The sequence below is a fragment of the Dipodomys merriami genome, unplaced genomic scaffold (genome assembly GCF_024711535.1).
Source record: "Dipodomys merriami isolate MVZ:Mamm:240054 unplaced genomic scaffold, mDipMer1.0.p SCAF_14, whole genome shotgun sequence".
In the NCBI taxonomy this organism is placed as follows: Eukaryota; Metazoa; Chordata; class Mammalia; order Rodentia; family Heteromyidae; genus Dipodomys; species Dipodomys merriami.
The window spans coordinates 38,009,032-38,027,379 of NW_027202715.1; the positions used below are offsets into that span (position 1 = coordinate 38,009,032).

At 45.4% G+C, this 18,348-nt stretch overlaps 1 protein-coding gene across 1 annotated transcript in view; it reads right to left on the reverse strand.

Moving 5' to 3' along the window:
* Window positions 1–246: 246 nt before the first annotated feature.
* LOC138826162 (PDZ and LIM domain protein 1) overlaps window positions 247–18,348 on the reverse strand; it is a 41,079-nt gene continuing 22,977 nt past the window's right edge. Inside the window, exons 5-7 of the mRNA XM_070021263.1 lie at window positions 5,743–5,894; window positions 1,055–1,172; window positions 247–742 (exon numbers count right to left, since the gene is read on the reverse strand). Of these exons, the coding sequence (XP_069877364.1) occupies window positions 556–742; window positions 1,055–1,172; window positions 5,743–5,894 (457 nt within the window). The 3' untranslated portion in view covers window positions 247–555. The remainder of the gene's footprint in view (window positions 743–1,054; window positions 1,173–5,742; window positions 5,895–18,348) is intronic.

An 18,348-nucleotide genomic window follows, 5' to 3' on the forward strand; every position in this document is an offset into this window, starting at 1 on the left:
CTGATTTTAATCACTTTCCCAATGACCAAACCCCAGCTATAAACAGGCATTGTCTGGATGGAGGTACCAGAGAAACACAGTTAAAAGCAAGCTTCAACGAAACAGAAGAACACAGCCTGTCCAGGTGCTAAGAAACAGCTTCATACCCAGAAAGGCCCGTAAATCACACAAAAGTAGAAACCCAAAGCAAGAGAGGAGGATCTCACCAGGCAGGGCCCAGAACACACTGTGGAAAAGGAGACAACACACTTTGTAACAGGCCACATTTATTGGGGAAAAAGGAAATCCATAGCAGACGTATTAAATCCTGAGAGGGGCTGACGGCCATTTGCAGCAGAGAGGGACCAAGGTGAAGAAGGAGGCGGTGATGCTGGCAGGACCACGAACGGAACCACGTGCCATTAGCCGTCAAAGCCCGCCTCACACTGCCAGTGTGAGTCAGTCACCCAAGGCGGCCTGACACCGAAGGAGCCAGGGAGACCCCGAGCAAAGGCGGGCTGTCCGCAGAGGAGAGGAGAGCCCCCGCGCTCGGAGCCCAGTCGGCGTGGCCTGGCTTCACTGGGGAAACACGGTGACCACGTCGTAGCCCTCAGGGGGAGTGACCCGCTCCCGGGCGTGCTTCTCACAGTAGATCTGATCCTCCACAAAGAAATGGCCCTTCTGCTTCAGGCTGGTGCCACAGTCGGTGCACACGTAACACTCAGGGTGGCGATGACGTTCTCGAAGCTTCACAAACGCCCCGCTACAGCAAGAAGAGGCCTGGGTCAGTGACGGGAGCACCAGGGCGGCACCTGGCTCTGCACTGGTCTCCTGGAGCTGGGAGCGGAGCTTCTCCACCAAGGCCCAGGAAAGCAAAGCCCAGGCCTCCCTGCGGAGCCTCCCGCGGGCAAGGGAAAGAAGCCCCGCCCTCGGAAGTGCCGGAGCCCCGCCCACTTCCGGCTTTGACAAGTTCACAAGGTAAAGGGTTTATTTAGCTCCTTCACATGCAAGCTGCCCACATCTTTCCCAGTCGGCCCACCTGCAGGGCTGCCAAGACCCCGAAGCAGATACTCACACAATGCCAGTGCCACATTTGTCACACATGGGCAGCTTCTGAGCATTTCCAATTGAGGCAGCCACTTTGGTGACCGGAGCCTTCACACTTCTAAATCCCGAGGGCTTGTTGGGGTCCCCTGAAACAAGAAAAACACCTACATTGGCCAGGAAGTACAGAAGTGCCTGAGTATCACTTATTCACTCAGACAGAGCCACACATACACATCTATGCCCAAGTAGGTCAGAGACACTGGAGTCCAACAGATGTGACCCTACTCTGTGCTAGTGTGCAAGTTACTTAACCTTTCTGATCTCCCAGCCTTTTCTATAAACCATGAAATCATTTTTCCCTTCGTTGTTGCACAAAAAAGATTAAAGCATACATAAAAAGCCCCCCTACAGTACCTGACACACAGTCAACCCTCACGACAAAAATCATATTACATTTGAATTAGATATTTGCAAATATTGATGTGTACCTTACAGTGCTCTACACAAGGGGTCTGGAGGTTCAAGAGCATGAACCTCCAAGCAACAGAGTTCAAACTCTAGTACCATCCCCACCAAAATATGTATGCATATATATATATATATAGATTAACGTATAGATTAACAAATAAGTAAATAAAAATAATATACAGATTAATAAGTAAATAAAAATAATATCTGAGCCAGGTGCCAGTGACTCATGTCTATAATCCTAGCACTCAGGAGGCTGAAGTTCAAATCCAGCCCCCAGCAGATAAATCTGAGTGACTATTTCCCATTAACAAAAATAAGCCAGAAGTGGAGATGTGATTCAAGTGATAGAGCACTAGCCTTAAGCTAAAAGGCCAAGAGATTTCTGATAGTCCCACAGATTTTTCTGCCCAGGCTGGCTTCTACCTCGATCCTCAGCTCTTAGCCTCCTGAGTAGCTAGGATTACCCACATGAGCCACTGGAGCCTGCTGACTATGGTGTTTTTTAATGCCCTCTTAAATTTTGCACCTGAGGTAAGTGTCCTATTGCAATCTCAGTGCTACCTAGGAAGGGGGCTCAGAAGCGCCTGGAGGGCAGCAGCTTCAAACATCCTGTCTCAAGCATCCCTGGCTGATAGCACTTGGATGCCTACCCGACATGACAACAAAGAACAGCAGCAGCTCTGCACATCTGCACAGCATGGAAAGGCAAACGAACTTCTGAAGGGACCAGCTGAGCAAGCTCAGGGTCTCCTCCAGGAAAGAGTGCCTTTTTCAAGTAACTCCATCAGCAGAAAAATCACCAGGAAAAAAAAGTGGGGGTGCAATGGGGTAGAAGAGAAACCAAAGAAAGACATAAATCCACACTGGGTAGAAGAATCCACTTCTCTTCCTGTGATGAAGAGACCTGGACTGGATAGAACAGCTCTGCTGCAGCAGCAGAGCAGGCTGTAAGCTAAATGAGGCAGCCCGCACCGTGGGTTCTTCAGTCCCACATCGCCACCTGCTGGCACAAAGTTATTTTCTCTCACTTAGCCAGCCAACATGGGAAATTCTATTTCTAACTACCTTACTATTGGATTTGTTTTACTTTTTCTTTTTTTACACTATTGCACTCACTGAAATTCTTTTTTCACTGAAAATTTAACTCAAGTACATGTTAAAAGACATGGAAAAAAAACTACTATTTTAGCAAAACTCTTCATTTTTATTTTAGGTATAAAGACATCTAGGGCCAGGCATACTTGTAAACACCTGTAGCTTCACCTACATAGGAGGCAGAAATAGAAGGATTGTGGTTCAAGGATGGCTGTGACAGAAAAATTAGATCTAACCTAAAAAGGGCTAGATGTGACTTATGTGTTAAGAGTGCTTATGCTTGCCTAATATGTATGAGGCTCTCAGTTCACACTGTAACACTATTTTTTTAAGGCATCAGCCTCAGGTATGAAAGAAAATTATAATTCCTGATCACACAAGTACATGTGGCTAAATGTTGTTCAATTAAATGTAAGTGGAGCCAGGCACTGGTGGCTCACGCCTGTAATCCTAGCTATTCGGGAGGATGTGAGGATCATGGTTCAAAGCCAGCCTGGTTAGGAAAGTCCATGAGACTCTGATCTCCAATTAACCACCAGAAAACCAGAAGTAGAGCTATGGCTCAAAGTGGTAGAGTGCTAGTCCTAAGCAGAAAAGCTCAGGGATAGTGCCCAGGCCCTTAGTTCAAGCCCCACAACCAACAAAAAAAGAAAAGAAAGTAAGTGGAGTATTGTGGGACTTCTGGACAGAGAAAGCTAGCTCAACTGAAAGGGCCTGCCCAGTTAGCCCTGTCCCCTTCCTTTGTCCCTGGTGCCTTGAGGTCCTGGTAGATAAGCAGCTGGGAGGCCAGAGAACCTTAATGAGGAGGAGAAAGGCGCTCTCTTCAATGTACCCACTGTCACTGTCTTTATTAAGTGCTCTACTGTTTCTGCTATCTGCTGGAATGTCACCAAAATAAAGACGGAGAAGCAGAACTGACCTGATGCCTGCAGAGGCACTGGAAGGAGCCTTGAGCAGCTCAGGCATCAGGGCTCCCCAGGTCACGTGAAGGCCAAGCCGAGGCCTTCAGGTGCACGCATCTGACAGCACACTGTGACGCGTTTCCTGCAGTATGTATGACCCCTGAGCCTACAGTAGTCCAGATACTAGCCTAAGCACAGAGTGCGGACAAGGCCCTGGGAAGGGGGGAGTCTCAGCCTCTCAAGAGACCTTGGACCCAACAGTGGTTCCCAAAAGAAAGCAGGTAGCTGGCTTCACTGGGCAGCTGGTCCACTTTCATTCCACCTGCCACACATCACTGGTGGCCCCCACCCATTCCTGCCCATTTGCCACCACAGAAGCATGGGGTATGGGCTCAGACCAAACAAATGACCAAGACATCGACCGACAGAATCCCCAAGTCACGTTTACTCCAACCTCAGCTTCCTGATGCACGTGTGGCAGGAAGCCCACAGCCAGTACAGAGCTTCCTAAGTAAACATTAGGTCGGCCAAGAGGGGGCGCTCTCACACTCTTTTGGGGGGTGGTATTACTGGGATTGAACTCAGGACCTTAGGCATATAGACAAGCACTCTACCTGTGAGCCATATCCCCAACCTCTCTTGCTTTCTCTTTTAAATGACCTTCCAGCTTTTTGTCAGTTGGGCCTGAACTCTGGGCCTGGGCGCTGTCCCTCAGCCCTTCAGCTCAAGGCTAGCGCTCTACCACTTGAGCCACAGCACCACTTTCAGCTTTCTCTGCTTATGTGGTGCTGAGGAATAGAACCCAGGGCCTCATGTATACAAGGCAAGCACTTGATCACTGAGCCACCTTCCCAGCCCCAACCTTCTAGCTTTTTTTTTTTTTTGGGGGGGGGGGGGTCCGGTCGTGGGGCCTGAACTCTGGGCCTGGGCACTGTCCCTCAGCTCTTCAGCTCAAGGCTAGCGCTCTACCACTTGAGCCACAGCGCCACTTCCGGCTTTTTTCTTTTTGCTTATGTGATGCTGAGGAATCGAACCCAGGGCCTCGAGCATGCAAGGCAAGCGCTCTACCACTGAGCCACCTTCCAGCCCCCCTTCTAGCTTTTTAAAAGTCCATGCCAAGCCAGGCACTAGCAGCTCATACCTATAATTCTAGCCACTAAGGAGGCTGACATCTAAAGATGGTGGATCAAAGCCAGCCCAGGCAGGAGAGTCTGTGAGAGTACACACACACACACACACACACACACACACACACACACACACACAAGGTCCATGAGACTCTTATCTCCAATTACACACACACATACACACACATAAAGTCCATGAGACTCTTATCTCCAATTACACACACACACACACACACACACACACACACAGGTCCATGAGACTCTTATCTCCAATCACACACACACACACACACACACACCCTACCTTAACCCTTAACACACACACACACACACACACACACACACACACACACACACACACACACACACACACACACACACACACACACACACACACACACACACACCCTACCTTAAAGCCCCAGGGCCTACTAGGCCCTATCTCCAATCACACACACACACACACACACACACACACACACACACACACACCCTACCTTAAAGCCCCAGGGCCTACACACACACACACACACACACACACACACACACACACACACACACTACCTTAAAGCCCCAGGCCTACTAGGCCCTATCTCCAATCACACACACACACACACACACCCTACCTTAACCACACACACACACACACACACACACACACACACACACACACACACACACACACACACACACACACACACACACACACACACACACACACACACACACACACACACACACACACACACACACACTACCTTAAAGCCCCAGGGCCTACTAGGCCCTAAATTCAAGCCCCAGGACAGGTACTCTCACCTCCCCTCCCTTCCCTCCCCCCTCCCATTTCCCCATCCCATCACCCCTGCCCCCCTGCATAAAAATCCATGCCAAGTGTGGTGGTGCATCTCTATAACCTCAGCCATGACAGGCTGAGACAGAAGGTGAATTATTTCAGATCAGCCTGGACAACTTAGCAAGACTATGTCTCAAGTGGAAAAGAAAACAACCACACATTCAGAACACAGCATGCTTCTTCCACCTACTCCAGGCTTCGGCACTGACTAACCTTCACTCCTGACCCTGACTCAGAACCCGTGGCTGCTGCAGATAGGGACGATTACCTTTTTCATCTGACTCCAAGATTTCCTGCAGAACCAGGAACGAAGTGGACTGCTTTGGGGGCTCATTCAACTCCTGCTTCTCCTGCAGCATCTTGTAAACCTCAGATTCCTTGTCGATGATTAGGCCCCCTGACGCCTGAGCGTGGTCCACACTGTGGAACGGTCAAGTTCATGAACACGTGTGAGACGTGAACAAGCATCACCAGGCCCACCCCTCCGGCAAGCACAGCCACGATGACCAAAACTGTAGAAGACTTTCCAAATGGTTTCAGGAATTCAACTCTCCTGGCTCACAGGTATGGTGGCAAGAATAGAATGCTCATGTGCTTTGCCATCCATAAACGTTCAGGCCCAGGGAACAGGCGAGCCAGGCCTGGCCTCCACACCTTCCTCCTGCCACTCCGTGTGCCCCAGAGCAGGTGAGGCAGGCTCTACTGTGTGGCCTGGGACTCAGTTTTGCAGAAGGTGAAGGCCTGCACTGCCTGGCCTTGGATGGAGATGCAAGGGAGGCAGGCTCCTGTGTGTGGTACCTGTGCTCCACCCTGAATCCAGCCCCCTTCTTCTCACCCCCGGCTCCTGGATATCCAAGCTACAGCACTGCTGGCTAGCAGGACTGGACAGCTGTGTACACCCTATCTGTCGCCATTCATAACTGCAGGACAGTCCTTTTTTGTGCTGGGATTTGAACTCAAGGCCTGGGGTGGTGTCCCTTAGCTTTTTTGTTCAAGATTGGTGCACTACTACTTGAGTCACAGCTCCATTTCTGGCTTTTGGGTGGTTGATTCGAGATAAGAGTATCACAGATTTTTCCTGGCTAGCTTTGAGCTAGGATTTGAGCTAGCTTTCAGGCTAGCTTTGAGCTGGGATTTTCAGATCTCAGCTTCTTGAGTAGCTAGGATTGCAAACACAAGTCACAGGAGCCCAGCAGGAAGTCTTTTTGTGTGTGTGTGGGTGTGCCACACACAAGCTTGAACTCAAGGCTTGGGTGCTAGTGCCTGGGGTAGTGTTTGTGGGGGTTTTTTGCTTAAGGCTAGCACTCTACCACTTGAGCCACGGCTCTACTTCTGGCTTTTCTGGTAGTTCATTGGGAATAAGATTCTCACAGATTTACCTGCTTGGGCTGACTTCAAACCATGACCATCCGATCTCAACCTCCTAAGCAGCTTAGATTGCTCTTTTTTTTTTTTGCCAGTCCTGGGGCTTGAACTCAGGGCTTGGGTGCTGCCCCTAAGTTCAAGCCCTAGTATCAGAAAAAAGCAAAAAAAAAAGGTCAGAAGCTGGTGGCCCATATCTGTAATCCTAGCTACTCAGGAGGCTGAGGATTACAGTTCAAAGCCAGCCTGGGCAGGAAAGTCCGTAAGACTCTTATTTCCTATTAACCATCAGAAAACCAGAAGTGGTGCTATGACTGAAAATGGTAGAGTGCTAACCTTAAGCAAAAGAACTTAAGCAAAAGGGACAGTGTTCAGGCCTTCAGTTCAAGCTCTAGGACTGGCAATAAATAAAATAAATAAATAAATGTAAGTTCCTGCATTGCATTTTGCAGGAAATTGATGTGGAGAGGCCCTCAGGCAATCCCAAGTGGTTAGTGCTTATTTATTTACTTTTTTTTATTCTTATGAAGGCAATGTATGGAGGGATTACAGTTACATAAGCCAGGTAGAGTGCATTTCCTTTGGGACAATGTCACCCCTTCCCTTGCTCTCTCCCAGTTTTTCCCTCATTAGTTGTATTTAAATCCTAGTGTGATCCACTGAGTATTTCAATATGCATTCTCAAAACTATTGATGCCCCCAAAGCAAGGAAAATGCTAATGTGCTTCATTTAAGATAGTGACACATCATAAGGAAAGTTGGGGGGCACTGTGGGCAAAAGAAAAACAAAACCAAGTCAAGTACCAGCAAAACAGCCCTGAGCTCTGCGTCCTGAGCATGCACAGTCTTTCCTTGACCAGGTCTCTGCAATACCAAAGGTGCACCATATCTGTGTTTCTGGACGACGTTCTGCAAGTTACTTCTCTTTTCTTCCTCTCATTCCACCTCTCCCCCTTTCTTTTTTCCCTCTTTTCTCCCCATGTGGGAGGCATCCTAGAGGACTTCAGATGCCTAGTTCTCAGCTGAAAACGGACTTGTCCAACAGCAGTGAAGCCCCAGGTGTTTCTCCTGGACCACCACCATGTTCTGACAACAGAACTCTCTCACGGACAGTGACATAAGCTATGCTTTGCTGCAGCTGGGGAATATTTAAGCAGAAGCTCTCGTTGGCTGGTCAGGCCTGCCAGCTGCGGTGTGTCCTGGGGGAGGGAAGCTGCCACCCCGCCCATCCTGCGCCCATCCTGCCTGCCGCCTTGCCCCAGGCAGTCCTTCTCTCTCCACTTGCAGGGAAGTCTGGGAGCCTTTCATGCAGCCAGGCAAGGGGCCGCCCTGAGGACTTGTTTTAACAGAGTCTTCCTCAGGCTCATCTACTCAACCCTGTGGAGCTAGGAACTTGCCCTATATTAAGTACATTACAATATTTCTTATGAATCTCTTTTCTATTACTCTAAGGACTATTTTAAAATCAAGATCAGACCATGGAATGTTGTTGGGAAGAATTTTTCTCTTCTTTGGTGTATGTAATGTCTGAAAGCCACCAGGGAATGCTAAAAATGAAAGAACCCAAGGCCAGCAAACAACTCGGAAAGCATTTCCAAAATTCAAATAAAAGAGAAACCAATATACCACTTATTCTTAAATAATATCTTTATACTGCTGGATGATTTATAAGCTATGCCCACTATCCTTACTTGAAACTCCAAAGCCAGCCGAACTCAAAAATTATAGCCTAGTGATTCAGACTGTAAGTCTGAGTCCGATTTGAAGTCTGAGTCCCTAGGCTATATGATATTATTAACATGATAACAGTATCTTAAGAAAATAATCAGGACAAAATATGCCTAAGATACAGAACAACAACAACAACAAAAATTCTCAAAGCAAGGAAAGAATTCTATAGTGAGCCAGGCATAAAGCCACAGGCCACATGCCGCTATAAAAAGCTGAGGCTACCTAACTAGACTCTTAGGGAAAAGAAAAGAAAAGAAAAAATGCAAGAGAATGTAAGAAGTCCCCCCCCCTCCCCACACACACACTCTGACCCATCTCCCAAAGGAGTCTTCGGAAGCCCTGCCTACAGACCTTATATGCCACTCCAATCTGCTCCAGCCAAAGAGCGGCTGAAGCCAAACGGCATCAGGTCAAGGAGGATCAAGAACAGCAGGCCGTGCCTCTGGACAGGGTCAGCAGAGCGACCTGAGATGGAAGCCAGCTTCCTCAGAAGAATGAAGTTACCAGAATGCGGATACAGGGGAATTCTGTAAAACTTGAGGCATCACTTTTGGCAGTAAGTTAAAGATCTGTGTCTATAAATCCTAACCAAAAGAAGGAAACCCTCAAGAACAACAGCAACAAGCTCATTTCAAATATTAAGACAAACAAGTTAAAAGGGTGAAAAGAAATACACCACATAGCCATGAATCAAAGGAAAGCTGTCCTGACTGTATTATTCTCTGGTTGAATTAACTGGCAAATTAATTCACCAGAAATGGAAAGAGACTTTATAAAAAGGGCCATGATTAAAAATCACAAGAAAGGATGCTGAAAATCATACACCAAGAAGCTGTCACGATCTTAATGGCTAACTAAAACAACAGGGCTTCATATGTATGAAGCAAAAACTGAGAAGTGGAGGAACAACAGACATGTCCAAGGTGACAGGCGAAGGATTCAACCTTTCTCTCAACCAGTAACAGGCCAATAGACTCAGCAAAGAAGTAGAACTCAGCAATACTGGCAGCTAACAGGGACTTTTACACGTGACCTTTTCCACTTGTTGACCCGTCAAAAGCAGAATAAATATGCTGACAATATCCATGAATGACACCAAGACTCTATCCTAGGCCACAGACTCCATCTCAACAAATGTTAGAGACCTGAAATTACACAATGCTTTCTCTGACCACAACAGAATCAAATTATAAATCAACAGCAGAAACAGGAAAACCTCAAAACTTCTACTAGGGAAACAGACTTCCAGATAATACACAGGTTGAAAAGAAAGTCTGAAGGAAATAAAAAACATTACCACACTGAATAAAAATATGAAACCTAAGAATCTGTGGTCTGTGGTTATAGTAAGGCAGAAAGGAAACTGATGGCATTAAATGCATCTACTAAAGGGAGAAGTCTCAAGTCAACAACCTCAAGAGCCAACCAAAGAAGCAAAATCAAACCAAAGGAAGCAGGTTAGAGAAGTAGTATGTCTTGCCAGTGTTATGGTTTAGACATGAACTCTCCTTTCCTGGGAAGGCTTGGTGGTCCCCGGCTGGTTGGCTATTAAGAAGTGATTAGACTGTAACCATGCCAACCTTATCAATGTGTGTGCTGATTGATGTGTTCATACCTCATAGGCTAGAAGATGGGGCAGGCTTTCCTAGCTGGAAGAAGTAGGTCACCAGGATTGTGTGTGTCCTTGAAACTATAGCCTGAGGTTTATATTGTCCCTGGCCCCTTTCTCTCTTGCTCTCTCTGGCCCCCAAGCACTATGAAAAGACATTTACTCCACCAGGTGTACTACCATCAGAAAGAAGAGTGTCACAACAAACCATGCAGACACCAAAAGGATAAGAAAACACCATAGTCCACCATAGTAAATGGCTATAAAAAAAACTTAACTGATCGGATCAATGGGAATAGATAAGATTCAACATCATTCCAAAATTCAAAAATTAGAAATAAAGAGCGCTTCCTAGCTTGACAAATTATAGTTAGCACCCCACTTAAGAGTAAAAAGCTCAATGTTTTTCCCAAAGATGGAGAAGGAGTCAAGGATGCATGCTCTAGCCATGCTGATTTTTGACTCAGCTGCTAGGGCTCTAAGCTTTGGCCAATGCAACAAGGCAAGAAAAGGAAAAGGTCACACATGTCAGAAAGGAAGACAGAAAACTACGTAGAACCACTGTCAACACAGAAAATCACAAGGAATTGCTATTAGAATATATAAAATCTGCAAGAAGGACTAAAAGTAAGGGTATTTTTATGCTAGCAAGAGACCATTAATAATTTGCTTTGAAAGTAGTAGTCTTACCTCTTATTTAGGAGTAAATATTCACTTGACACAGCAAGAGGCTGAGATCTGAGATCATGGTTTGAAGCTAGCCTGTGCAAGAATCTCTAAGACTCATTTCCAATAAACCACCAAAAAGCTGGAAGTGGAGCCATGGCTCAAGTGGTAGAGTGCTAGCCTTGAGAACAAAAACTCAGGGGGGATAGCACCCAAGCCCTGAATTGAAGCCCCAAGAAAAGGAAAATTTGCACAGAAACTTTACGTTATAATGTGTCTATTTCAGTTTTAATCATAATAGTCACACTCCACGGACCCATTAAGCACATGTAAGACTTTGGTGTCATAGGATATTTAGTCACATAAGGTAACAAGTTAGGATGAAATAAACAGGCAGAAAAACCAACATAGAAACAGAGGACTTGAAAAAGACCAACTACACCTAATAGACAATTACAAAACCCTCTCCACCAGAGTGCTGTGTCCCCTTGTTTTCTGTATGAGCCACATCCGTGGTAGCACTTCCTCTTTCACTGCTCAGTTCTGCTGTGTCTTCTCTAACTTTTCTTTTGTTGTTGTTGGTAGTGGTGGGGGTGGTTATAGTGGTTGAGGGGTTTGAACTCTGGGCCTGGGCGCTGTCCCTCAGCTCTTTAGCTCAAGGCAAGCACTCTACCACTTGAGCCACAGCAACACTTCCAGTTTTCTGGTGTTTTCCTTCCGGAAAGTCTCATGGACTTTCCTGCCCCGGCTTGGCTTTGAACCGTGATCCTCAGATCTCAGCCTCCTGAGTAGCTAGGATTAAAAAGACGTGAGTCATGGGCACCTGGCTTAACTTTTATTTTTTTTTTTAATTTTATTTTTTTGTTTATATGGTACCAAGGAATTGAACCCAGGGCTTCACACATGCTACATAAGCACTCTACCACTGAGCCACATTCCCCGTCCAACTTTTCTTAATCTACTAAGCATTTGTCCATTCTGTTGACCTTTTCAAAAAGTGGATTCTTAGTTTCATGGATATTTTCTATCTAATTTTGGGTTTATTTGTTCTAGTTCTTGCAGCTGTAAATTTAGTTGGATTTGAGAATTTTTCTTTGAATGGGTATTTACCACAGCAAACTTTCCTCCTAGCACTGTTTTGGGTTTTTGTTTTTTTGTTTTTTTTTTTCCCATCCTGTTAAGATTTTTGGAGCAGGGGTATTTTGTTTTTGAGACAGGGTCTTACTAACTTAAACTTACAATCCTCTTACTTTATCCTCTCCTGTGCTGGGATTACAGGTGTGTACTACCAGGCACAGCCCTACTGAGTTTTGATGCATTGTTTTCATTTGTGCTCACATACTTTCTAATTTCCCTTGTGATTTTTATCCTATAAGTTGTTCAGCTGTGCTGTTCAATTTCCAAATATATGTGATTTTTCTAGTTTTCTTTTTTGCTACTGATTTCTGCTTTTATTCTACTGTGACTGGAATGTATAGTATCATTTTGGTCTTTTTTAAGTTTCTTAAGGTTTATTTTATGTGGTCAAACTTGTGGTCTATGTTTGTAGAATAATCCATGTACAATTGAGACAAACTGTAAATATTATACATTTTACAATTACATAGTATCTACATTTTCACTGCTAATAGAGACATTTAATTTTTTTTGAATGTAGATATTTTTTGTATTAAAATAATATACTAAATTTAAAATAATGCACCAAAATTTTGTTCTCACATAATAAAACATTCATAATCACAATAATATATTTTAATGTATATAAAAATACTAGAGGATTTAGAATAATAAGACTAGTATGCTGAAAGAGTAACAAAAGAAGGATGTTAGTAGTACCAATCAAAAGGTAAGTAGATTGGTATTGTTAAAAATATATACAAATGGCTTTAAATCAATCACTTATCACTCATGACATTTCATAACTATCCCCTGAAGAAAAGAAAAACATAAATTACCAAAGTAATACTAAATTAAAATAACTGAGTACATTCCAAGTTTTAATCTGAAGTTTTATTGAATATCAGATTGAGACATTTAATTTTTTAATGTTTATCTTATATTCTACATGTTTATTTTGATGGATTCTTATTGGATTCATTTATTAGTTCTAGGGTGGTGTTTGGGGGTTTTTTTTTTGCTAACTTCTTTATAATTTTCTATGTTGATGATTTATGAAAAATAAACTATTTTATGAACTGAATGCCTTGTTTTCTTATTACATTGATTAAAACTTTAAAAGCACTAGACTGAACCAGAGTGGTAAGAACACATTCTCTGCTCGCTCTCCTGGTTTGAGGGAGCCTGAAGTAGGATCACAAAGAGATACATCATACAACAGTGTTTAAAATAGCCAAGAGATCAGACCACTCAACACACTTCATCAACAGATGTATCGATTCTCTTTTTAGTATTACAAAGAACAGAATATTACTGAGCCTTGAAAAAAGTAGCAAATCTTATCAGATGCTACATAATATTGTAGTTGAAACTTGCAGGTATTACATTAAGTAAAGCCATAAGCCAGTCACAGAAAGAGAAATAGCGCATAATTCTACTTGATTGAAGTATCTAAAGTAATCAGACTCTTAGAAACAGAAAGCGGAATGGTGGTCTCCAAGTGCCTGGGGGAGGGATGGGCGAGGGAGGGAGTTGTTGTTCATTAGAATTTCAGTTATGCAAGAAGAATACATTCTAGGGATCTATTGCACAACAATGCACACGTAATTTACTACTACTGTACAGTGCTCTGAAGAAATGGTTAAGCTAAGAAGTTTTTATCATGTGATTTTTAACCACAATTTTAAAAAAACAACAACCTAAGAACAGAAAACAAAAAAGGAACAAAGTCTAGATAGATCCTAAAGCCAGTCTCCAAAACACTGCGTTGAACATAAAAAATGATAATCCTAGAACATAATGTGTTTTATAATTCCCTGAATGTAACATTCCTGAACTAAGAAGACTGTAACAAAGAGATTAGTAGGCTGTAGGCTGCTGCAGGGGAAAGGAAGGGGAGGGGAAGTAGGCGTGGCTACAAGGGGCAACTTGAGAAACTAGTGACCTGCAAGCTGCACCTTTCCCTTGAGTCCTGTCAACATCCTGTTTTTGTTTTTGATCAGTCCTCGGGCTTGAACTCAGAGCCTGGGCACTATCCCTGAGCTGCTTTTGCTCAAGGCTAGCATTCTCCCACTTGAGCCACAGCACCACTGTGGCTTTTTCTGTTCATGTGGTACTGAGGAATCAAACCCAGGACTTCATGCATGGTAGGCCAGCACTCTACCACTAAGCCACATTCCCAGCCCCCTAAGACTCTTATCTTCAAATAACTACCCAGAGTTCAAGTGGGGACCTGCACAAAGAATAAAGTAAGTAAATAGAATAAAATATTTGCCCCCAAATAGAAGTTAAGTGTTTACTGAAAATGGTGTAGAGATCTCTCTCCCCCTCCCACCCCCCCATAGGATAAAGAAAAGGTTTTCTTTCAGGATAAAGAATCCCTTCAGGGTATGTCCAGGAAAAGCTTTCAGTGTCTCATTCCAAGAAATGAGAATCTGGGTTTAGACATACCCCAGGTTGGAGAGGGGAAGGGGAAGGTGAAGAGGGAACGGCAGGGGGAAAAGGGAGGAAAGGGAAGAAAGGGAAGTAGAGGAAGGGGAAGGACAAAGGGAAAGGAAAAGAAACAAGGGAAAACGGAAGGGAAGAAGGAGAAAGGAAGAGAAGGGAAGGGGAAGGGAGTGATTCTGGGAAACTAGGCATTCAGCTCTACAAGGGCTGTCTGGCCTGTGTTTTTTGTGTTTTAAGTCTTCACTGGCCCAAATGATGGTCCCTGTGATTAAGAAAGCAGAGAAGGAATTCTTAGCCCCATGAGCCCTAGCAAAGGAGGAAGGAGCATCCAGACTCAGGAGACAGTTCTCTGCACTGGGGCCAGGTTAGCTAGCGAGATAAGAGCCACCATCATGCCCAAAGTCCTCTGCTCTAGTTCCCATGTAGTCGGGGTTAATGCAATCCCTCTGGTACCATTTGAACAGTGCCCGACTTGCTTTTTTAAAAAATACACACTACATTGCATTCTCTCAACAACCTGGTACTGAGGTTGGTAGTTTGAGTCCACCTTAAAGACTGGGAGACAGGGTTTCAGAGCAGTTACAGATACTCAGCTGGTGAAAGGCAAAGCTGGCATTCAATGCTCTGGCCCATCTACCTACCTAGCAGGAAGTCTCAAACAATATCATCTAAATAAGACAATCCAGGCTCTGAGTTCTCCGATGTTGATGAGAACATCTAAACTCAGTTGGAAGAGGTCACAGATGTCCTTCGCCCTTAAGGTACACCAGAGAAAGGATTGCTTCCCTGAGCTCCCCTAGAGGGAAGAGGCTGCTGGGGACTATCTGCCGCCTTCAGCCCACGAGGAAGGAGAAGCAACAATGGAGGCACTCTCCCTGCCTTCCCAGGTGGCAGTGCTATTGGCATTCTCGCTTAATTGGAAGGCAACTGTGTGAAGATCTCACACACAACACACAACACACACACCAGACACACACACCAGACACACACACCAGACACACACCAGACACACACACACACACACACACACACACACACACACACACACGGATGCTTTACAAAGAAACTCAGGGTGAGCCCCCAGGGAATGGTGATGAAGTCAGATGCAAAGTATGTAATGAGCCAATTCTGGAGCCTCCATGGATTTCACAGACTAAACAGTGTGTGTGATTGGGGGGAGGGGGAGGCGGAGGGGACACTGGTATGAGCCAGTGCTAGGGACTCATGCTGAGCCAGTGGCATTACCCTGGGAGCTGCTGGGATGGGAAGAGACTCTCTTTGCAGAGATCATACGAGACAGGCATGAAGCAGCAAGCAGAGACCCCTATGCTAACAGCACAGCCAAGCTCCACGGCTTTGGGCAGAGGTATTCTCATGGTTCTGGATTCCTCCTCACATAGCTTAGGATGGCACCGATCACGGGTCCTCCTCATTGGGGAAAAGCTGCACGGAGCCTTGATAAAGACTCAGAGGCCGCTGAACCCAGACTGCGATGGGAGGGGAAAGTTTCAGACAGGAAGGGAAAGAACAAGCAGGGAGCATGAGAGAAGTAAGAAGACCTTAATGAAGGAAAAATTGCCAAGGCCACACTAAAAATACTTTCCAGGCCAGTGCATCGTGGTTCTTCCAATGAAAATGTGTCGTTTCCTGGGTTATAAAATGGAGATCATGCAGCATTCCACTTGGGGCCAGTGAAGGAAGGCTACCCTCTCCACCTCTTCCAGCACCAAAGCAGCGAAAACACGGCCGCCCCTCTGCCCTCTCGCCCCCTTGCTCCCTAGCCCCCCTTGGCACCTCTGCCTGTCTGCATTGAGCTGCTCAGAAGCCTTCCTTCAGGATGTGTCCATGACAACCTGTGTGGGGAGGGGCGGCATGGCTCTCGGGCATCCCCCGTATCCCCACAATCTCCTTGAAGGGTATCAACAACTCAAGCCGGCACGGCCTTTTAGGAACCAGAATTTGGGGGACCGAAGCAGGAATGCCCACTTCGCCTTAGTTACTATGATAAATGCCTTCAAGATTAAAAATAATAATAATAATGGTACTGGAGGTTTGAACTCAGAGCTTTGTACATGCTAAGCGAGCGCTCTATCTCTTTAGTCACCCCTCCAGCCCTTTTTGCCCTGGTTATTTTGGGGCCTGGGCTAAGCCCATATCATGATCCTTCTCTCTATATATATACTTCCTGTCATAATGGGTGTGACAAGTACACACCACTACACATCCAGCTATTGAGATGAGGTCTTGCAAATTCTTTGCCAATGGAAGCCTCAGACCTTGATCCTCCCAATCTCTGCCTCCTCCTAAGAGGCTAAGTATGAGCCACCAGCAACAACGACCACTTTCATTGTCTTCTAAAGCCAAACAGCCAAAGTCTGTCCTCTGAGACACCTAAGGAACTGAAAAGAAAATCTCCGTGTCCTCTCCGTGTCAGGCACAAAGACCTGCATACAGTAAGGACTTGAAAATATCAGTCTCTCTTCTGGGGTGGGGGTAAGATGGGGGGGGGTAAAGATTTTATTTATATATATGTATGTATGTATGTATACACCGTGAGGCCACTAGGCCCATGACTGTGGTTCTTACAAAACCCTTAATAAACAGCTAAGGACCCTTAACCTCTCCTCATCTGCATCTGAAGCACTTAGGGGTATACAATTTAAACACCCTAAAGTTGGGCGAGTGACTAATAAAGTTGAATTTGGGAGAACTGAAGGGCACAGAGGGCTTCAGAGTTAAAACAACAATCTGAGGATTCCAGGTGGGAAAGATCCTTAGAGCAGAGAAGTTGGGACTATTACCATGTTTTCCAACAAAGCTTGAACACTGAAAAGTCAGCTTCCATATTTTAAAAAGGCTTTTTCAACTTCTATTTTAATGAAAGCAATCAGCAGGAATAGGAATCCTTGAGCTGCACTTGGTTTCTGGCTTTGAATCAGAGGAGCAGCACCATGTCTGCATGGGGCATGCGTGGTCCAATGGCCACAGACCACAGTGCCGTCTTCTCTGCCCTGGGATGCTTATCCTGATGTGGCTTTTGGGTATGTGTGTGGCAAACTCATACTCTAGTCTGTCCACTTACTCTCATCCTCATACCCAGGTCCTCTGCCACAGGCTGCTGGAGTTCTGGATTCATCCTTGAAGTGTTTGGGAGGGAGCTAGTGGCCCATGCCTATAAACCAAGCTATTCAGGAAGCTGAAATCTCAGAAGGATCATGGTTCAAAGCCAGCCCAGGCTGAATAGTACATGAGAAGGAAGAAAGATACATAATAGGCCACTCTGATGAGAAGACCTAAGGGACCTGATACAGACTCAAAAGCATTGCAAGCCAATAAACAGTCTGTGACAGAAGAGGACAGGCCTTCCCAGTCCCCCGCAAGACTTTTCTGCCTTTTCCACCCACAGCCCCATCTCTCCCTTGCTAAGACTGCCTCTGCCACAGACCAGAACCCACTCCTGTGGACAAGCATTTATAGCCTCATAGACTTTTCTTTCTTCAATTTCTTTTTTCACTCTGGAGCAAAAGTAAGCAGATTCAGCCCAAGAGGGCACCATGGCATCCTTCGCCCTCCCTGCTCAGATCAGATGCAGAACAATACGAGGATGCTAGCTTCTCACCAGCACTCCCAAGCAGGAATACTGAGGGAGAGGCGGGGCTGAGAAGGAAGGTCTGTGATTAGCAGATGCTGAAGATGGGGAGAGCACTCAGGACAAGATTAATCACTGTTCTCAAGAGTGCAAACACAGTGCAGGGCCATTTCCATGTCACTTCTTATTCCTACAACCACTCTACCAAGCAGAAAGAAAAATGAGTTGGATGCTGGTGGCTCACAACTGTAATCCTAGCTACTCAAGAGACTGAGATCTGAGGATCACAGCTGGAACCCAACCCAGGCAGGAAAGTCCATGAACATGGACTTATCTCCAATTAACCACCAAAA